This window comes from Myxine glutinosa, chromosome 3 (genome assembly GCF_964187855.1).
Source record: "Myxine glutinosa chromosome 3, kmMyxGlut1.1, whole genome shotgun sequence".
NCBI lineage: Eukaryota > Metazoa > Chordata > Myxini > Myxiniformes > Myxinidae > Myxine > Myxine glutinosa.
In genome coordinates this window covers 63,955,403-63,977,044 of record NC_136263.1, presented here as the reverse complement: position 1 = coordinate 63,977,044, position 21,642 = coordinate 63,955,403, and the positions used below count along the sequence as shown (strand labels likewise).

Here is a 21,642-nt window from a genome sequence, read left to right as displayed (position 1 = left end):
TCAAACCCAGGCTAGACAGCTTAGAGGCGGGTGTGTGTACCTCCAGGCTATCCTGTCAGGCCTTGCTATTTATTGATTAAACCCGCCAGTGAAGTGACGGTTAGGCACAGCTAGTATCACAGAAAGTCGAAATGAAACGTCTCCATTTCCAGACAACCAGATAGAGGATCGGTTGAGATATTAGAATGTCATAAGCATTAACAAAGCCAAAACATTCGTGATAAGCAGGTCCATATTCTTGCTTTATACATTAAAACAATACAAGCTAATAAATAATAAATGAGGTAGCCAGATAAGGATAAGCAGCAAGGAGAGCTGTGGATAAGGCGAAGAACGATATGGAAGAGGAGGTGTATAACAAATTGGAAGAGGATGGTGGGAGGAATATGATCCATAAATTGGCTCGTGACGGATGAGGATAGCAAGAACGTGAAGGGGTGGGGATGATTAAAGATGGAGGCGGGAGGCCAGTGAGAGAGAAGGGTGTAGTATTGAAGGTGTGTGAAGGATATTTCAAACAGTTGTTGCATCGGGAAGGAAGCAACGGTGACCTGGAGCTACTGAGTTATGTGGAGGGGAAAGTAGACCTGGTGGAGATCATAGAAGAGGAAGTGCGGACGGCATTGAAAAGGATGAAAAAGGGAAGAGCACCAGGCATCGATGAAGTGTGTACAGAGATGATAATTGCAGCGGGAGAAGTCATAGTCAAGTGGATGAAGAGGTTGTTGAATGTATTGTCCTGTCACCAGCGATTAAGACTTAAGACGGATAACCGAGACAGTTTTACTCCTGAGGCGGCACCCCGAAAAATGGCTGTATTTTTGCCGTGTGCGGAATGAAGGGATACGAAGCGTTTGCCTGAACGAAACACATGGGTTTATTCCGAAACCACAAGCAAGTAAACACAACAAGGAAAATTCAACAAATACGATTTAATGAATATAAAGCAAGGGGTGAAATGAATGACAGATGGACTCCAATCAAGTTGTAAAGACATTTGAAGGATGATCAAAGGGAAATGGATGCACCTGGGGTGAATTTGGAGTGGTATAGCAAATGAGTTGAATATTTATCGACTCAAAGCATTTCAGATTTTCATTTTTAATTAGTTTGTAAAAAATTCTAAACAAAAAAAGCATTCCACTTTGACATTATGGGGTATTATGTGTAGGTATTATCAGTGACAAAAAATACTTTCTGAAGGCACTGTAAATATGTGTGTGTGTGTGTGTGTGTGTGTGTGTGTGTGTGTGTGTGTGTGTGTGTGTGTGTGTGTGTGTAGTATATACTTATGGTGGTGATGAATAAATGTCACAAGCACTAACAAAATGGGACATAATTTGTTATTTATTAAAACCTTGCTCGTGGTCTGATCAAACTTCCAAGTTCCAAATACTCTAATCTCCCAAGGTATTTCATTTTGTGACAAGTATTTAAATGACCCAATGTTTTGACTGTGTGATACCATTCAGCTCGACTGCAGGTAGACTGCTAGAGCATCAGCAAACATAAAAACACATTTGATCTACCTTAGTGCGGGATTGCACGCCACTCGCCACACGCTGTGCTGAATTAACTGTGGGGAAGCATAGAGATGTTGGCTTTGCCAAAACACTGCCAGGTCCCACCGAAGGGTCGGATGGTGTCGTCGCCTTCGTGACTTCAGTGGAATAATGAACGGATCTTTGCACAGAGCTCTCCTTTTCTGACATTTTATTGCTGCAAGAAAAAAAGTCGACATGATCTTATCCACTTTGCCCAGGCTTCTCAGCATAAACACATCATTGACTAATGGCATGAATTACTACCGAGGAACTCATCTCGTGAAGATAATTGGAGATGACTTGAAGCCTAAAAGCACAGGATGTTTCACTTTGCACAGCATATAAAATAACAATTCACATTTGCCATCTGCAGAATGGAAGCAGAAATACTTTACAACACTACAGAGTTCATAGAACACGATACCACGTGCAGTGTTCCAGCACAGTATATACAGTACTGTACTTCAATTTTAATAAAATAGTGATTTTAATGATCTTAACGCTTTTCCAAAAAAGAATGCGGAGGTTTGGTGCTAATTAAGTAGTCCCAAATATCACCCTTATACACCACCCCATTGAACCTTTATTTAAATTGAAGTACTGTACTGCAAAACTGGAAGTTCTTGGAAGTGATAAGAAGGCGATTTGTGCACGAAAAATGTTCAAGTGTATAATTAAATTTAAATGAAATAAAGATTGTAAAAGTTGTATAAATAAATTAATTCCGGATTTTACCGCCCTTTTCTGCAGTCTATTAGTACTCGTATTACGTCACCTTATTTGACACATTACATTAGTTATCTGTGCCTGCTGTTTTTGTCCTTCATGACATCCTTAAAAGTGAGTTTTCTCTTTGGAATGATTTTCAATTTTGTTTAAATGCCAGGCAGGCAGAGAGAGTAAAAATATTATCTCACTCCACTCTGCGCATGTGCGGCCGGGATGAATTCAGAACCAAAGTACGGTGAAACGACAAACTTGTCTTCGTCACATTCCGATTCATGTTCAGAATATAAAATTCAATTTAAATAAGTCGTTCCTCGATCATAAACTGATAAGACAGACAGACAGACGGACATGAACCAATTGCTTAACCCCACTTTCCACCTCCTGTGCACGGGGTATCGGGGTAATGACATGTACACATGTGTGTGTGTATATATATATACAGGGGGCTGCAAAAGTAGGTATAAAACCACCTTTAGAGGCCATTTTTCCCCGCAAGCGGGGGTTGGCCTTTTTCGGGAACCGTGGTAGTTGTTGTTTTTCGGTCCCCTTTTTGAAGCAATGTTTTACGGCCGGATGCCCTTCCTGACGCCAACCCTTTTTGCCGCCTTTAACGACAAGCAGGGAATTACCAGTGAACTGGTACTCAATTAGCCAACCTCGGAAGGATGACAGGCTGAGTCAACCCCCCTGGCGTTAATTCAGCGATCGACCGGGTTTCGAACCCAGGATCCTAGGATCCTAAGCTGACACCCTAGCCGCTAGCCCAACACCAACACTAGCACCAACACCTAGCCGCTAGCCGCTAGCCCAACACAGTAATGAAAAACAAAACGTGTGCACAAAACGTATTTTATTGATTATACAAGCATATCAATAATAACATATCAACAATAAACATATCAATAATAAACATATTAATCCCTCAAATGTTCAAACTGTTTGCCCCCGGCATTCACACACTCCACTAGTCGAGTGTGGACACCGATGCACACTCTGGCACAAAGGTCTTTATCACCATCAATTTCCTGGCAAGCCTCCCGTATGAACTGAATCATGGCATCAACAGAACGTGGCTTGCGTGCGAAAACCCTGTCTTTTACACATCCCCAGAAAAAGAAGTCCATAGGGGTGAGATCCGGCGAACGTGGTGGCCAGTCAACGGCTCCCCGACGTCCAATCCACCTGTTGGGAAATTCTTTGTCAAGTAGCGCACGCACAGTGAGTGCGAAGTGCGGTGGCGCCCCATCCTGCTGAAAGTAGAAGTCGTCCTGCTGCTGTTGTTCGTGTACCTGTGGTATGATTGTATCCGTCAGCATGTTCAGATACACGTGTTGATCGACAGTCCTGTGCAGAATGATAGGTCCAACGACACCTTTGCAGGACAGGCCAGCCCACACTGTCACCCCAGGTTGATTGAGCTGTTGCTCAATCGTGACTTTAGGGTTTTCAGTTGCGTAGTACACACAATTGTGCCGATTAACGGCACCCGATAGCTTAAAGTTTGCTTCATCGGACCACACGATTTTGCGCAGAATGCTGTCACCCTCTCGTTCCTCGTTCAGGATGGCTTCACAAAATTGTAAACGCCGATCCGAGTCATCCTCTAATAAACCATGTATCTATCGTGGCACGTACATTTTCAGTCCTGCACGGTGCATCAAACGACCCAACGATCTGCGTTCAATACCCAATTCAGATGACTCCCTGTTTTTCGATTTCTGAGGGCTCTGGGTAAATGCCAGGGCGACTTGCATTGCATTCTCTGGCGTTGTCACGGTGACTGGTCGACCACTCTTCGGCGAGTTGTGGATAGACCCCGTCCTCTCAAATTTGTCACGTATCCGGTAAATCGTGAGCCTCGTTGGTGGAGGCGATGCAAATGTTTCTCGCCACTGCTCTCGCACACGTTCACTATTCTCTGTCTTCCAGTACTGTTTCAAAATCCATTTGCGCTCCTCGTCCGTTGAATTACCAGCCATCGTTAAATTTCCACTTCACCTGCAAATAATAGATGTATTATAGAAAAAATTACGAAAATAAAAATATTTAAAATGGTAATAATGATTTTAATGAATTAAATGAATTCTAGTATTAAATGAATCCCAGCACCACTATTATAATACTGGTAATACTGGTATAATCCTTACTGTATACCTACTTTTGCAGCCCCCTGCACAATACTTAGTTATTATTATTGATAAGTAAATGCTGCTAACTAGCGGTTATTTGAATTTACGGATTTTCTTTGAATCAGTTCCATTGTTGGTTTTGGGTGTGAAGAGGAGACGGAATTGTGGCTATTGTACTGCTCCTGGTCCTCTGGTTATTCTGTTAAAACTCATACACAACACTTGTTGTTGTTGTTACCTCCACCACCAAAGGTGGATGGAGGTTATGTTTTCACCCCTGTCTGTTTGTTTGTTTGTGAACAAAATATCAAAAAAAGTTGTGGACGAAATTTGGCAGAGATGTAGCGTATGTGACAAAGACGAAATGATTAGATTTTGGTGAAGATCCAGATTCAGATCCGGCTACTAGAATTTTTAAAAATGATTCTTCACCATTGGGACATAGGGCCAAAAACTATGCATAGCAGGATATCTCAAAAAGTTGTGGACGGATTTGGACTAAACTTGGTGGACCGGTTGGGTGTCTGACAAGGACGATTCGATTCAATTTTGGTGAATATCCGGATCCGGATTCAGCTCGTAAATTGTTTTTTAATGATTCTTCACTATTGAGTGATATGGCCACCCAGGCGGAGGTATACTCTCTACTGACTGCCGTTGTAGTTGTCGTTCTTCTCTTCCTTTTCCCTTTATAAGGAGCGAGGTCAAACATAAATCCATAACACCCACCAACATAAATCAGGATATATATATATATATACCAGTGGGGTCACCCGTGGGAATCCCACGGGCATGGATGTGTGTGACATTTCGACATATTGAGTTAGATGCTGCACCTGCACATTCAGTTTCACAAAATGGTTACTGGCAATTTATCAGATGCACAAATGATGTCATCTACACAATGTATTTACTTCTGATAACATGTGAATAAATGTGCGTGCATAGCCACGCACACATACACATATACACACACACACACACACACACACACACACACACACACACACACACACACACACACACGCACGTACACACGTACACCCACACACATATATACAAACACATACATACACACACACACACACACACACACACACACCTCTCCAACCCCTCGCGCCTCTCCAACCCCTCGCTCCTCTCCAACCCCTCGCTCCTCTCCAACCCCTCGCTCCTCACCAACCCCTCGCTCCTCTCCAACCCCTCGCTCCTCTCCAACCCCTCGCTCCTCTCCAACCCTTCACTCCTCTCCAACCCCTCACTCCTCTCCAACCCCTCGCTCCTCACCAACTCCTCGCTCCTCTCTAACCCCTCACTCCTCTCCAACCTCTCGCTCCTCTCCAACCCCTCGCTCCTCTCCAACCCCTCGCTCCTCTCCAACCCCTTGCTCCTCACCAACCCATCGCTCCTCTCCAACCCCTGGCTCCTCACCAACCCTCCGCTCCTCTCCAACCCCTCGTGCCTCTCCAACCCCTCGTGCCTCTCCAACCCCTCGTGCCTCTCCAACCCCTCGCTCCTCTCCAACCCCTCGCTCCTCTCCAACCCCCGCTCCTCTCCAACCCCTCGCTCCTCTCCAACCCCTCGCTCCTCTCCAACCCCTCGCTCCTCTCCAACCCCACGCTGGAATGAATGCCAGTTTAAACAGGATTACCTTTACTTCCGTATAATAATGATGAATGAAATAATAATGAAGAAATATCTGTCGGCAATTTCCCGTCTGTGGCGATACGTGAACGAACCTATGCCCCTCTCTCCACATTATTGTGACGACGTATAAATTAAATATTTAATCGTGACGATTCTCATCAAATGGAAAAGTTCACCACGAATTTTTAATATATCTCGCCATTTTCCCGTCTGTTATTTTAGGCGGTGTATGGCCGACCGTGCCGCGATTTTTAAAATATATATCTCGGCAATTTCCCGTGTGTGGCTGTGTGCGTGAATGTTCTGAATTATTTCTGACACCGAGTCTAAAACCATCGATAAAAATTAAATCAGATGGTGAATTCGAGATAAAATCGTGAGGGTGACTCAATGAATGGGCTTTATTTTACAGGCTTTTGAGAAATCATTTCGTTCTATAAACGGAAACTTTCATGGGATTCTCTTTCCGGTTTTTCTCAACCGAGTCTAAAACTATGTTAGCGACTGTTAAAAATGAAATGATATATCGAATTAGAGTTGAAATAAACCTGTGTGAGAGAGAAAGACAGCATGGGCCTAACTAAACAGGCCTCAAAGCTATTGGAGTTAATAAAATGGTGGATATTTGTTTACATGAAGCCTCTCCAAGAATGGGTGGAGCTACTCTGCAAACGGAGTAAGCCACACCCCCAGACAGACAGAATCACCTTCGCCTATTATAATATAGATATAGATATATAGCCTATATATATATATGACAGGGGCTTCCGCTTCCGGTCCGGTCTGAAGAGGACGCAGGCGTCACATGCTCGCCGCTTCTTCGACTGGGCCACTGTCTGTGGCTTGCTTTTTTGGTGGTCGTGCGGATTTTTTGGCCATTGAGTCTGCCCTCCGCATAGTCCCGGCTCTGCTCCTTGCTTCGCCTACCCGGCTCCTTCGCCTGCTCACTGTTTCCTCGGGCACGCTCTCGTGGGTTGTGTCCTTCGCAGCGGTGTGGCGGCGGTTTTCCCGCCGTGATCTTGATTTGTAGCGGCGGCGGTCGATTGCCGCTGCATTTGCCGCTTTGCCGTGATCAACCTTGGCCTCGTGATCGTCTCTTTGCTCCTGTCTGCCCTCTGCTTGGTCCCGACTCTGCTCCTGGCTTCACCTACCCGTCTCCTTCGTTTCCTTGGGCCTGCTCCCGTGGGTTGGGACCATTGTTTCACCTCCTCAACCTTGGCCTCGTGCTCGCCTCTCCTGCCTGGCATGGCTCTGCAGTACTCCGCCGCAAGGCTCCTTCTGCTCAATACCCGCTCCACCCCATCATGCATCTCTGCCATCAAATCAAATGGACTCCTCCGACGACCCAGGTACATTCACCGTGGCTCCGGTCGTAAGTTTGTATATGTACAATCAGGTCACTCCATCCCCGTCCTCTGGTCGGCTCAGCGCACTCCCACTCATCGTCCCAGCGCACCTAGTCACGGCAACGCACAAAATCGCACCTCCTGCCTGCGAACCCTGGCTAAATCACCTGAATTCATCCCTGCTGTTCAAAACAACATCAAGCTCACCCTGTTCAACACCCGGTCCCTCAACAACAAATGCCTCATCCTCAACGACTACATCCTGGATAACAAACTGGACTTTCTCTGTCTCACCGAAACCTGGCAACAACCACTGGACTACTACACGCTCAACCTCACCACACCCAATGGATATTCCTATGTCAATAAACCACGCTCGGAGGGCCGAGGTGGTGGAATTGCCGTTATCCACCGTCAAGACATCAGGACCAGCCTCATCCCCATCGCCTCATCCTTTGAACACCTGGCTTTTAAACTCTCTCGTCGCACGCAGTCAGTCATGGCTGTCGTCTACCGCCCTCCCAAACCACACCCATTATTCCTGTCTGACTTCTCCTACTTTCTGACTCAGCTATGTTCCCTCTCCCCCTCAATCCTCCTCCTTGGTGATTTCAATATCCACATGGACTCCACTGACTCCACAATAACCAGTGACTTCACTGATTTACTCACCTGCTTTAACCTCACTCAACATGTCAACTTTCCTACGCATATCCGTGGTCACATTTTGGACCTTGTCTGCTCCACTGGATTAATTTTGCACCATCTCTCTGGCTCCGACCTCACCCTCTCTGACCACTTAGCCATCACTATGACCATCAACATCCCCACCCCAACACCAAGACATTATCGCACTATCAACTTCCATAAGCTAAACGCTCTTTCACCTACCTCATTCTCATCCACCCTCTCTGAAAAATGTCCACTTCTCCCTTCATTGACCTCCACACCCCTTCCGACCTCACTGACTACTACAACTACACTCTCTCCTCCTGCCTTGACCAGCTTGCGCCTGTAAAAACCAAAACAGTTTCTTTCACCCATTCTGCTCCCTGGTTTACCCCTGAACTCCGCCTGATGAAAACTCGTGCTCGCCAACTTGAAAGACTCCGCAATAAAACAGGTCTCACAGTTCACTCCCAAGCCTACAAGGACCACCTACAACACTACAAAGATGCCCTCTCCCACGCCCGCTCCGCCTACTACTCTCAAATTATCCACTCTGGCTCCGGAAACCCAAAAGCACTCTTCTCGACAATAAACAAACTCCTCCACCCCCTGGACACCACCACCCAGTCATTCACAGTAGACAACTGCATCTCCTTCCTTTCTTTCTTCCAACGCAAAATTGACAACATCTACAACAGCTTGACCACCACCGCACCCGCTCCCCCTCCAACCACCTGCCCCCCCTTATCCTGCCTTCCCCTGTCTCAATTCTCCCCGGTCTCCCCTACTGACCTCTCTGAACTCCTCATAGGATTGAAAACTGCCACCTGCACTCTTGACCCCATCCCCTCCAGCTTTGTCAAGGCCTCCCTCCCTGCTCTCTCTCCACTTATCATTGCAATAATAAACTCCTCCCTGTCTACAGGCATCGTCCCACCATCCCTCAAAATTGCTGTCGTTACCCCCATTCTAAAAAAACCTGGTCTAAACCCTGACACCCTAAATAACTTCAGACCCATCTCCAACCTACCCTTTCTGTCAAAAGTTTTGGAACGCGCTGTAGCCGCGCAACTCAAACATCACCTCTCTGCCAATAACCTGTATGAAACATTCCAATCCGGATTCTGCTCCAACCACAGTACTGAAACTGCTCTCCTCAAAATCACCAACGACCGTCTCCTCTCCTCTGACGCTGGCAACCTCAACATTCTCGTCCTCCTCGACCTCAGCGCTGCCTTTGACACCATCGATCACACCATCCTCCTCACCTGACTTGAATCCACCTTTAACGTTACCGGCACTGCCCTCTCTTGGATTAAATCATACCTCTCTGACAGACGCCAGTTCATCTCCATCAATAACTGCAAATCCCCCACTGCTCCCGTCCCCCAAGGTGTCCCCCAAGGTTCAGTTATTGGCCCCCTCCTCCTCATCCTTTACCTGTCCCCCCTCGGTCACTTAATCCGCCGTCATGGTCTCCAATTCCACTGCTTCGCCGATGACATCCAGCTTTTCATCTCCACCAAGTCCGTCTCCACCGACACCCACTCTATCCTGACAAACTGCATCTCTGAAATAAAATCCTGGCTTCAAATCAACTTCCTCAAACTTAACTGTGATAAATCTGAAATAATCATCATTGGCCCAAAAACGCTCACAAAATCCACCCATAACTTTGCCCTCAACATCGACGGTATCCCAGTATCCACCTACCCTCTCATCCGGAATCTTGGCGTCATCTTTGACCAAACCCTCTCCTTCGACAAATACACTAAACAGATCACAAAGACAGCCTTCTTTCACCTGAAAAACATCGCCCGTCTCCGCTCATCCCTCTCCTCCACGGCTGCAGAAACCCTCATCCACGCCTTCATCACCTCCCGTCTGGACGACTGCAATAGCCTCCTCTATGGTTCACCCTCAACTATCACCAATAAACTCCAATACATTCAGAACTCCGCTGCCCGTCTACTCACCCATTCCCGGACCCGTGACCACATCACCCCCGTCCTTTACAAGCTTCACTGGCTCCCCATCTCCCAGAGAATCCAGTACAAAATCCTCCTCTTGACCTACAAAGCCCTCCATAACCTGGCCCCATCCTACCTGGCTGACCTCCTCTCCAGACACACTCCCACCCACAACCTCCGCTCTGCTGGTACCAACCTCCTGACCCCCCCCCATCCGGACCAAATTCAGATCCTGGGGGGACAGGGCCTTCTCCATCGCTGCTCCCACCCTCTGGAACTCACTACCTCACACCATCAGAGACTCCTCCTCACTCACCACATTCAAAACATCACTCAAGACCCACCTGTTCAGCACTGCATTCAACATTCAACCCACAGCATTTAACCCCTGACTAGCTCTTCTCCTTCTCCCTCCTTTTGCTTTAAATATTTCCCTATTGATTCTTGTCTTTTTGCAATTGTTGTTTTCATGTTTTGTTATGCATTATGTTTTGCACTCTGTCAAAGCGCCTTTGGGATTCATGAAAAGCGCTATACAAAATAAATGAATTATTATATATATATATATATATATATATGTATATATATATATATATATATATATATATATATATATATATATATATATATATATATATATATATATATATATATATATATATATATATATATATATATATATATATATATATATATACACACACACACATATATATTTACATATATATATATATATACACACACACATATATATTTACATATATTCTTCATTTATAGCTGTAAATGCCACCCAGGCGGAGGTATACTCTCTACTGACTGCCGTTCTAGTTGTCGTTCTTCTCTTCCTTTTCCCTTTATAAGGAGCGAGGTCAAGCATAAATCCATAACACCCACCAACATAAATCAGGATATATATATATAGTGTTGTGGATATGAGAATGTTGTTTTTTTTTATTGTTGTGTTATGAATTGTTGTAAAATATCATCCCTCCTTCCTCCGTTTGTGGTTGTATAAAGATCAAAGTGCATTCCCGTAGTTAATTCCATAAAGCATACACGAAGGACACCATATATCCCTGTTCAGTAGTTATATCCTTATTATGTGTATTAGTGTAAAGCTGTGTCTTCCATTAATTTAAATACTCCATTGCACTGCATTAAATAAGAGTAGATCCCCTTTCATTCACATTCCCCTTCCAACAATTGCCAACTGTTCCCTCCGCGACTCCATTCGCCACGAGGTCGGCTTGGAGAAGAAGGGGGAGGAGCTGCCGACTCCTGGGCGTGCCCACCCATCGTCATCAAGGGCGGAGCCAGAGGGCCGTGCCGACCAATCAGGGCCGAGGCGAGCCCACCGATGGGCGTGTCCTGGACACCAGCGGCTTGATCGCCTGAGGCGCTATATAGAGCGCGCGCAAAAGTTGAAGTTGTTGTTGGACTAAGCAAGAGAGGACTGAGTTGGACTAAGAGTTGGACCAAGCAAGAGAGGAAGTTGTTGGACTGGGTGGGACTAAGAAAGAGAGAGAAAGAGTCCTGAAGCTTGTGAGGGAAGGAGAGAGAACCCGTCACGCCAGACCCCCCACCAGCGGCGTTGGCTCCACCAAGCAGCTCCGACCCGTTACCCCGCGCACACGACAGGATCGGTGGCATCGGCGGCCGTCGAGGTCCAGCCCGACGTCCCGTGCGGGATCAAGCTTCAGCCAGCTCCGTGCCTTCCTCCCCCTCCAGCCACCCACCTCCTGCCATTCCTGCCTGCAATTTCCCCATTCGTGTACGTGAGTTTGTTCTGTGTGTCTTGTCCCTGGGTTAATTAAGCCTGTTTAGATAAGCTAGCGATTTTCACTGGGTCTGGGACTGGGTCTCTGATTTCTTCTGTAAATTATTTTATTATCCTTCCTTCTTCCTTGGTTTCTTTCAATCCTGTAAATAGTAATAAATAATAATCGTATTTCAAATCTTTTTGTCTCCTTCTTCTTCTTCACATCCGTGTCGCCTTTGTCTTTTCCCTATTGCATATCTGTGGCGCGATTTGGCCAACGTTCAGGAATCGGGTTAGTCGGGGTAACTGTTCGGGTGCGGCGGCCATCCGCTCGGCAAACAACATCCTCGCCGCGGTCCCGTAACAATATATATACTAGTGGGGTCACCCGTGGGAATCCCACGGGCATGGATGTGTGTGACATTTCGACATATTGAGTTAGATGCTGCACCTGCACATTCAGTTTCACAAAATGGTTACTGGCAATTTATCAGATGCACAAATGATGTCATCTACACAATGTATTTACTTCTGATAACATGTGAATGCATGTGCGTGCACAGCCACGCACACATACACACATATACACACACACACACACACACACACACACACACACACACACACACGTCATACACCCATATCAAAGAGAACCATGACAATCACAACTACATATGGGCAGGGTACAGCCCGAAGTGGAGATCGGTTTCTGAGGTTTGGGACATGGAATGTAGGGACAATGACAGGGAGATCAGGAGAAGTGGTGGAAGTATTGGTCAGAAGAAGAGTGGACATATGTTGTGTGCAGGAGACGAGATGGAAGGGAAGTGGTGTGAGAATGGTGAAGGGTAGGCAGGGACAGAAATACAAGTTTGTGTGGCAAGGTTGCCCGGAGGGCGTGAATGGTGTTGGTGTCCTGTTTTCTGAGGAGTTTGTGTATACAGTGTGGTGAGTGTGACTAGAGTGAGTGATAGGTTGATGATGGTGAAAATGATGATTGGAAAGCTCTTGGTGAACGTCATCTCAGGATATGCTCCGCAGGTTGGTCGGAGCGATGAAGAGGACAGGTTCTGGTGTGCGATAGAGAAGCTGATGGAAAACGTGAAAGATGAGGAAGTTGTTGTGGTAGAAGGAGACCTAAATGGACATGTGGGAAGGAGTATGGACGGTTTTGAGGGAGTTCATGGGGGTTATGGTGTGAGAAATGGAGAAGGTGAAAGGATTTTGGAGTTTGCTGATGGAGCTGATTTGTTGATTTGTAACATTCAGTTCCAGAAAGGGGATAATAAGCTTGTTACATACACGTCAGGTGGGTCAACGACAACCGTTGACTACCTGATGGTGCGTAGGCAAGATAGGGGCACCTCCGGGACACAAAGGTGATCCCGAGGGCGGAGGCTGTTTCACAGCACCCCTTGGTTGTCTGCGACATAAGGGTGAAAGGTGCGAGGAGAGCTCGGCGGGTGAATCACCAACCGAGAATGAAGGTGTTGAGGTTGAAAGAGGTGACAGTAAGGGAGGCATTAAAAGAGAGGCTGAGTAGGGTAGAGGATGATGTGGTTGAGCTTGAACGTGGTTGGATGTCAATGAAAGATAGTCTGTTGGGAGCCGTTGGTGAGGTATGTGGATACACAAAAGGACCACCGAGGCACTCGGAAACATGGTGGTGGGATGATGAAGTTGGAAAGAGGCTTGACGAGAAGAGGAAGAAGTTCAAGGAGTGGCAGCAGGCGAAGGGTACGGGAGCAGAAAAAGCAGAGCATGAAAGTTATAAGGCAGCCAAGAAGGCTGCAAAGAAAGAGGTAGCAAAGGCGCAGGAGGCATGTAGGAAAATGTTCGGAGAACGCTTGGATTCGGAAGAGGGTCAGAGAGCGGTATTCAGGATTGCAAAGCAGACAGCGAAAGAGAGGTGTGATGTGATGGGGGTGAGTTGCTTGAAGGATGAAGTGGGACAAATTGTTGTGGACCCAGATGGAATTAAAGGAAGATGGAAAAGATATATGGAAATGCTGTTGAATACAGAGAATGAATGGGATGGCAACATGGAGAGTGACCCAGTTTTAGGACCGGCAGAGAAGATAACTGAGAAGGAAGTTGAGGAAGCAATAAAAGCAATGAAGAGTAGAAAAGCGGGAGGGCCGACGGGAGTTGTGGGAGATATGTTGAAGGCAGCAGGAAGTTGGGGTGTGAAGAGAATGACAGAGATCTGTAATCTGGTGGTGAAAGAAGGCCGCATTCCAGTGGATTGGGAACTGAGTACCCTCGTCCCTCTATACAAGGGGAAAGGTGACCCTCTGGAGTGTGGCTCGTACAGAGCGATAAAGTTATTGGAGCATGGAATGAAGGTATTGGAAAGGGTGTTGGAGAGAAGGATAAGGAAGAAGGTGAAGATCGACGAAATGCAGTTTGGATTCATGCCAGGAAGAGGAACGAGACGCGCTCTTTATTGTGAGGCAGTTGCAGGAGAAGTACATGGAGAAGAGGAAGAAGTTGTTTCTTGGGTTTGTTGATCTGGTGAAAGCATTCGATAGGGTTCTACGCGAAGTATTGACATGGGCATTGAGGAAGTTAGAAGTGGAGGAATGGTTGATCAGAGTTGTGATGGCAATGTACAAAAGAACGCGCACAGCTGTAAGGACGAAGGACGGAAACAGTGGTGAGTTTGAGGTGAAGGTGGGAGTGCATCAGGGGTCGGTACTAAGTCCACTACTATTTGAAGCTGTGATGGAGGTGCTGGCTCAGAACGTAAAGGAGGGTTTACCGTGGGAGTTGTTGTATGCAGATGATCTGGTGTTGATTGCGGAAAGTATGGATGGACTGAAGGAAAAGATGAACAAGTGGAAGGAATGTATGGAGACAAAAGGTCTGAAGGTGAATATAGGAAAGACGAAGGTGATGGCAAGTGGTAAAGCATGTGGTGAGGTGGAAAGAACTGGGAAGTGGCCATGTGCTGTGTGCAGGAAGGGTGTCGGAGTGAACTCCATTCAATGTACAATGTGCGCTGAGTGGGTTCATCAAAAATGTAGTGGTCTGAGAGAGTCATTAACCAGTGTGGCAGCTACATTCAAATGTAAGGTGTGCACAGAGGGAGCTGCAGATGGAGGAAATGTTGAGTTGGATCTTGGAGACGGCGTGAAGCTGGAAGGTGTGAAAACATTTTGCTACCTCGGAGACATGCTGAATGGAGAAGGTGGATCAGACACGGCAACGGTTGCTGGAGTGAGATGTGCATGGAAGAAGTTTCGGGAACTGAGTGGTGTGCTGATGAGGAGGGGAGGGTCGTTGAAGCTGAAGGGAAAGGTGTATGCTGCATGTGTGAGAAGTGTTATGATTTATGGGAGCGAGACATGGTCATGAATGTAGAGCAGCAACGAAGGCTGGAAAGGGTGGAAATGCGAATGGTTCGGTGGATGTGCGGAGTATCGTTGAGAGAGAGGAAGACAAATGATGAATTGCGAAAGATGATGGGAATAGAGCCTGTGTTTGATGCTGTGAAGAGGAACAGGTTGAGATGGTTTGGTCATGTGTTGAGGAAGGATGAAAGTGACTGGTTGAGAAGTGATGGAAATGAATGTAGAAGGAAGTAGAGGACGGGGAAGACCGAGAAAGACTTGGCTAAAGATGGTGGAAGAAGAAATGCGGGCAAGGGGGTTAACAAGGAGAGATGCAGAAAATAGGGCAAAATGGAGAAGATTGTCATGGCCATGGGGACCGCAAGGCTAACCCCCGCTCTGGCAGGGAAAATGGCCTTAAAATGCATGTTGTTATTGTTGTCTTCATTTATAGCTGTAAGAAAGGGTGGCAGTGTTGATCCGACGACCTGTAGAAACTACTTGTGCAATGTAATATGTTAATTTCTCCCTCAAGAAGGAAGAACAGAGCAATGGTAATTCTCCCTCCTCTTCTTCTCGATACAACTTTAAAGGGGCGGAGCAAACATGCCACACCCACTAATTGGATGACATCACGATAAAATTATTGGATCCGAACATCCGGGTACTTTCACCGGAAGCGACCGGTCTATAATCCACTGGGTGAAAACAACTGCGTAGTAACACATAGCAACGAAGGCGTTCAGTGTTTGGAAGTGTCGCGTGCCGTGCCGTAGCTTTCTTTCTTGTGTTGTCTTCTTTCTTTCTTTTTTTTTTTTTTTTTTTTTTTTTTTCTTTTTTTTTTTTTTCTTTTTTTTTTTTTTGTATACTGAATCGAGGCTCGTGAAAGAGCTAACATTTACCTCACAAACAAATCAACCAGACAAACAAAATATATAAAAAGCGGGAGCGGAAAACAAGATGGGGAGAGAAGGTGAAGCACACAAACACAACATTTGAGAGCAGGGAGATGTGTGGAAGGGAGAGGGCTTGGGGGGAGGAGGCATGGGAAGGGGGGTGGGGGGGTGGAGGGAGAAGTATAAAACACAAGGACACCAATGACTTCCAGGACAGAAGTTGGTATGTCAAAAAAGTGGAATTGGGGTGAAATTAGCGGGGGTAGAAAAGATCAAGGGTTTGGATGGGGGAAGATAAGAGATGGTGGTGAACAGCTGTTTTAAAGACCTGGAGGGTGGAGTGGGATTGAAGAGAGTGAGGGAGTTTGTTCCAGAGGCGGGAGAAAAGAGGAATGAAGGAGTGAAGGTGAGCAGAGAGTCTTGATTTTGGCAGTTTGACCATAAGAGGGTTGCAGGCAGATCTTGTGCGACCTGTAGGAATATTTGCGGGACAGAGCCCAGAGAGAGCTGGGGGGGCAAGGCCAGAGAGGAGTCGGTAGAAGATGGAAAGACCACCAACATGCCTGCGGTGAGTGAGTGAGAGGCCCTTGGAGTTAGCTTCATCGCGGGAGATTCCAATGATTCTGAATGCTTTGGTTTCAACAGCGTGAAGACGAGCTAGGTGTGAGGCAGGAGCACCAGCCCAGAGGGGAGAGCAGTATTCCATTGAGCTGCGGATGAAAGCCTTGTATGTGGTGAGGAGCTCAGGTGTGCCATGGAAGGACTTCGCACGACGGAGGATGCCCAGTCGGCGACTGGCTTTGGAGGCCAGATTTGAAATGTGGTTTTCCCAGGAAAGATCATGGCAGATAGTGAGACCCAAAAGCTTGAGTGACAGAACTTCTTGGAGAGGATTATTCAGAAAGTGGATGGGAGGGTTGTCCAGTCGGTCTTTTCGGAGAGACATCGTAAGAGTGTGAGATTTGTCAGGATTGAAAGACATGTTCCACTTGTTTGCCCAGTCTGTGATTTTGTCCAGGTCTGCAGAGAGTGAGGAGGCAGCAGACTGCCGATCTGAGGGATGAAGAATGGAGCGACAGAGAGTAGAGTCATCAGCAAAGAGATACAGAGGATTTTCAAGAGAGTCAGAGAGATCATTGATGAAGACCAGAAAAAGGACAGGGCCTAGAACACTGCCTTGTGGAACTCCAGCCTGAACAGGAAGAGGAGATGAGAGAAACCCATTCAGGGCCACACGTTGACTACGACTAGAGAGGAAGTCCGCCAGCCATGCGTGGAGATTTCCATGGATACCAAAAGAGGAGAGTTTGGTGAGCAGAGCGGGGTGCCAGACCGTATCGAAGGCACGTGATATGTCAAGGGAGACTGCTCTAATTTCCTGTTTGGCATTGAGGACCTCCATCCATTGTTGAGAAAGCAGAAGCAGCATGTCCAGAGTAGAGTGTCCAGGTCTGAAACCAAATTGATGATCAGAGATCAAGCCATTGGAGAAGAGGAAAGATTTCATATCTGAAGCAATGATGGATTCCATGACTTTGCTGATAATTGGGAGAAGGCTGATTGGTCTGTAGTTGCTGGGATCTGTTTTTGCACCTTGTTTGTGCAAAGCGGTGATGTTGGCAGATTTCCAAGCAGATGGAAGATGACCTTGAGCAAAAGAGAGGGTGAAGAGAACAGAGAGAGGGAGTGAAAGAGCGGAAGAACAGGATTTTAGGACCCGTGGGCTGATGCCGTCAGGTCCAGTTGCAGAATCCGAGTCGAGGGTTGACAGAAACTTTTCCACCTTGTCAGGAGGAAAGGACACAGAGTCCAGGAGCAGCTGGGTACGACTGGGTACGGTGGGTACAGAGAGGGATTGGTTTTGGACACAAGATTTAGAGGCAAACACAGAGTTGAGGCATTCAGCTTTTTCACGTGCGGAGTCAGCCGTGTGGCCATTTGAGGTGAGGGAGGGGATGGAGGGGGAACAAACACCAGAAACAGATTTGACCAGACGCCACCAGGATTTGGAAGAGGGAGACAGATAAGAGAGTTCGGTCCTGAGAACGGAGAGATATTGTTTCCTGGCTCTCCTGAGGGTGGACACACACTTGTTTCGGGCTTTGTGAAAGGAAATGAGATTTCCTTCCGTTGGATTTGCTTTCCAGGAGACGAAAGCAAGTTGTTTCTGGGCAATAGCCTCACCACAAGATTCCGTGTACCATGGACGGGAGGAAGGGTATGACAACAGAAGACGAGATGGGATAAATCTGTGCATGAGAGAGAGCAGTTTGCTTTGGAAGAATTCCCAGGAAGAATTTATGTCAGAGGCAGTAGAGATGGGAGACCAGTCCAGATGATTGATGGCTGCTTGAAGACCGTGCCAATTGGCCTTAGTGAAATGCCAGACTCGTCGACGCTGAGGAGGCTCTCTGAGAATGGTCAGAGAGATGTCCACTTTAACAAGCACATGATCAGAAGAGCCGATTGGAGCAGAAGAAGAGCAGCAGACATTTTCAGGGAAGTTAGTCATAACCAAGTCCAGAAGAGAAGATGCTCCGTTGACTGAAATCCGGGTCGGGAAATTGACAGTTTGTGTCAGTCCCAGTGAGTCACAGAAGTCCTTTGCTGAAGAGCCATGGCTGGTGAGAGAGGTACCCACACCCAGCCAACTGGCATGGTGACAGTTGAAATCACCACATATGAGGAAGAGAGAGTTGGGATGGGTAGATAGGAGTTGGTCCATATTCTCAGACAGCGAGATGTAGATGGAGTCATCACTGTTTGGTGGACGGTACAACACACATATGAACAAAAGGTGGGAGCGAAGGGGAAGCCGTAGCCAAAGGTATTCCTGGGGGTGAGGTGGAGAGAGGGCAGTGCAGGGCGAGTGAGGAAGAGAGTTTTTTATAAAGATAGCAACCCCACCTCCAGGACGAGGCTCAGGTCTATCATACCGGAGTAGGGAGTAACCTGGGAGAGATACCAAGGAATCAGAGACATCATGAAGGAGGAAAGTTTCTGTTAAGCAGATCACATCTGGTTTGTCAGAAGCAACCTGTATGGAGAGATCAGACATGTTTGAGCGAAGGCCCCGGATGTTTGAGGTCCATACTGTTAAGGAAGAGGAAGGGGGAGCATCGGATACAGAACAGGGGGGGGGAGCGGTAGGGTAAGATGTGGAAGAGGAGGAAGAAGTAGGGAGAGCTGTTGAAGGTGTGTCAGAGATTACAGAATAGCTCGGAGAAAGGGAAGGATGGGGCAGACAAAAGGTTTGATGGTGATTGGGAGAGGCGCAGTGAGGTGTTATTTGACGAGGGGGAAGAGCGAGGCAGAAGGTTGAGGGAGATGAAGGTGAAAGTTGGGAGGGGAAGAAGCGGGGAGGACGCTTTGAGGGGGAGGGGTGAGAGGGGAGTCTAGGAGGGGAGGAGCGAGGGAGAGTCTCGGAGGGGAGGGGTGTGGGGGGAGATTTGAAAGGAATGGGTGATTGGGAAGATTTGGAGGGGAGGGGCAAGGGGGAAGATTTGAAAGAGATGGGTGATGGGGATGGTTTGGAGGGGATGGGCAAGGGGGTCGATTTAGAGGGGAGGGGTGATGGGAAATGGGATTTTGGGGTGATGGGATTTTGAAAAATGTACGATTAATGGGAAACGAACATTTATTGCAAAATGAGTTTCTTGAGACATTAGAGTCAAAAATACGTTTGAGGACGCTGGAGGGAGGATGGAGTGCTGGAGAGTTTAGGGAATGAATGAAAGATGCACTCACTATAAGAGATGGAATTTTTTTTTGGAATGAATGGATTTGGTGAGCAAGTCGAAAGCATCCTTTTATAGAAGAAGAAGAAAAAGGTGTTATAGAAAATGACAGAATACAGGTCTTAAGGGTTCAGATGAGACATTTTTTAACAACGTGATCACAAACAGCGTGGTCGAAGAATGAACGAACGAACAACTAAGAACGAATAAACGAATAAAAACGGAAGGAAATGTTTTTGGGTTTTTTTTTTTTTTTTTTTTGAGATTTTAAAACAAGGAAGTATGGGATGAAAAGACCGTGAAAACAGAGACCGGAAAAAAATTTCAGCGTGATCGGAGAACCGCTGAGACAAAAACAAAGCCTAAAGCCAAGGTTGGACACAGTAGCCTAGTACTACACTTAGGCCTCAGAATACACGATGAGAAAGACCGACGATTCTGTACACAGGTACAAAAAACCAACGCCAAGAATACTATTAAAGACACCCCAATAGGTACATACAAGACCAGTTTCGACAAAAACACAATTGTGAAAAGTTACTTAACTTTGAAAGCGAGCGTGCATGGACAGCTTTGAAGAGACGTGCATGGACAGCTTTGAAGAGACGAGACCTCCCAATAAGACGAGACCTCTAATACAAACCACTAAAAATGCCGAAAAGTTGCTGTGCTGTTGGTTGCCACAATCATAATATGATGGTGGGGGAAATCACTGTCATTTTGCATATTTCCCGATAGTGTGAAATGCCGCGAAAGATGGGGGAAATGGGTTAACGCCGTCGGATGGAAAAATCCAGACACCAACAAGCGGTGGGACCCTTCATCAAAATACACCTACGTTTGTTCTGAACATTTCATTTCAGGTATGAATCCATGAGAGTCTGATAATTATTTGCCATGTTCACAGATTAAATAAAATATGAAATTCCGCCAGAAATATCCGAAATGACATCAGAAACTCAAGTGCATATTAATGACCTACGTGGTGGGACTTCTTCCGCTTCCGGTCCGCTTCCGGTCCCTCGAGCGACGGGGCTTGCTTTGATCTCTCCACGGCATCAAAGTTTGAGTGTTTTCCCTTTCGTTTCTTTGTCAAATTTCCGCTGCGTATTTTGTTGTGTATGTGTTATTGTGTGTTTCTATTTGGTTTTGGTTTTGTAGTTGTTGCAAATTTGTGTGTAATTAGTCGTTTCTTTGTCCGCGCCTCGTGCGGCCTGGTGTCTCGTGCGGCCTCCTCGTCTCGACTTGTGCCCCGCCCCCTATATTCTCGTTTGTTCTTTCACCTCTGCTCCTGCTTTCTCAAATCCACGTTCTCACTTAGAGACTTTTCCCAGATTGTTTTCATGGTTTTGTTTAAATATTTATTTAAATATGTTTAAACCGCAGCGGTGATCCCCCCCCCCCTCCCCCCCCAGGATTTCCATGTTTTAAACGTTTCCCAGTGTGTACCCTGGATAAGAATAGGTACGCCGTATACCTGCGTGTCGTAGGAGGCGACTAAGAGGGTTGGCGTCAGGAAGGGCATCCGGCCATAAAAAAAAACATTGCCTCAAAAAGAGAACCATGACAATTACAAATACATGTGGGCAGGGTACAGCCCGAAGTGGAGATCGGTTTCTGAGGTTTGGGACATGGAATGTAGGGACAATGACAGGGAGATCAGGAGAAGTGGTGGAAGTATTGGTCAGAAGAAGAGTGGACATATGTTGTGTGCAAGAGACGAGATGGAAGGGAAGTGGTGTGAGAATGGTGAAGGGTAGGCAGGGACAGAAATACAAGTTTGTGTGGCAAGGGTGCCTGGAGGGCGTGAATGGTGTTGGTGTCCTGTTTTCTGAGGAGTTTGTAGACAGTGTGGTGAGTGTGACTAGAGTGAGTGATAGATTG

At 46.6% G+C, this 21,642-nt stretch overlaps 1 protein-coding gene across 1 annotated transcript in view; it reads right to left on the bottom strand.

Moving 5' to 3' along the window:
* CYB5R4 (cytochrome b5 reductase 4) overlaps positions 1-21,642 on the bottom strand; it is a 68,608-nt gene that overhangs the window by 37,654 nt on the left and 9,312 nt on the right. The window contains exon 2 of the mRNA XM_068110688.2: positions 1,530-1,719. Coding sequence (XP_067966789.2) covers positions 1,530-1,712 — 183 coding nt within the window. The 5' untranslated portion in view covers positions 1,713-1,719. The remainder of the gene's footprint in view (positions 1-1,529; positions 1,720-21,642) is intronic.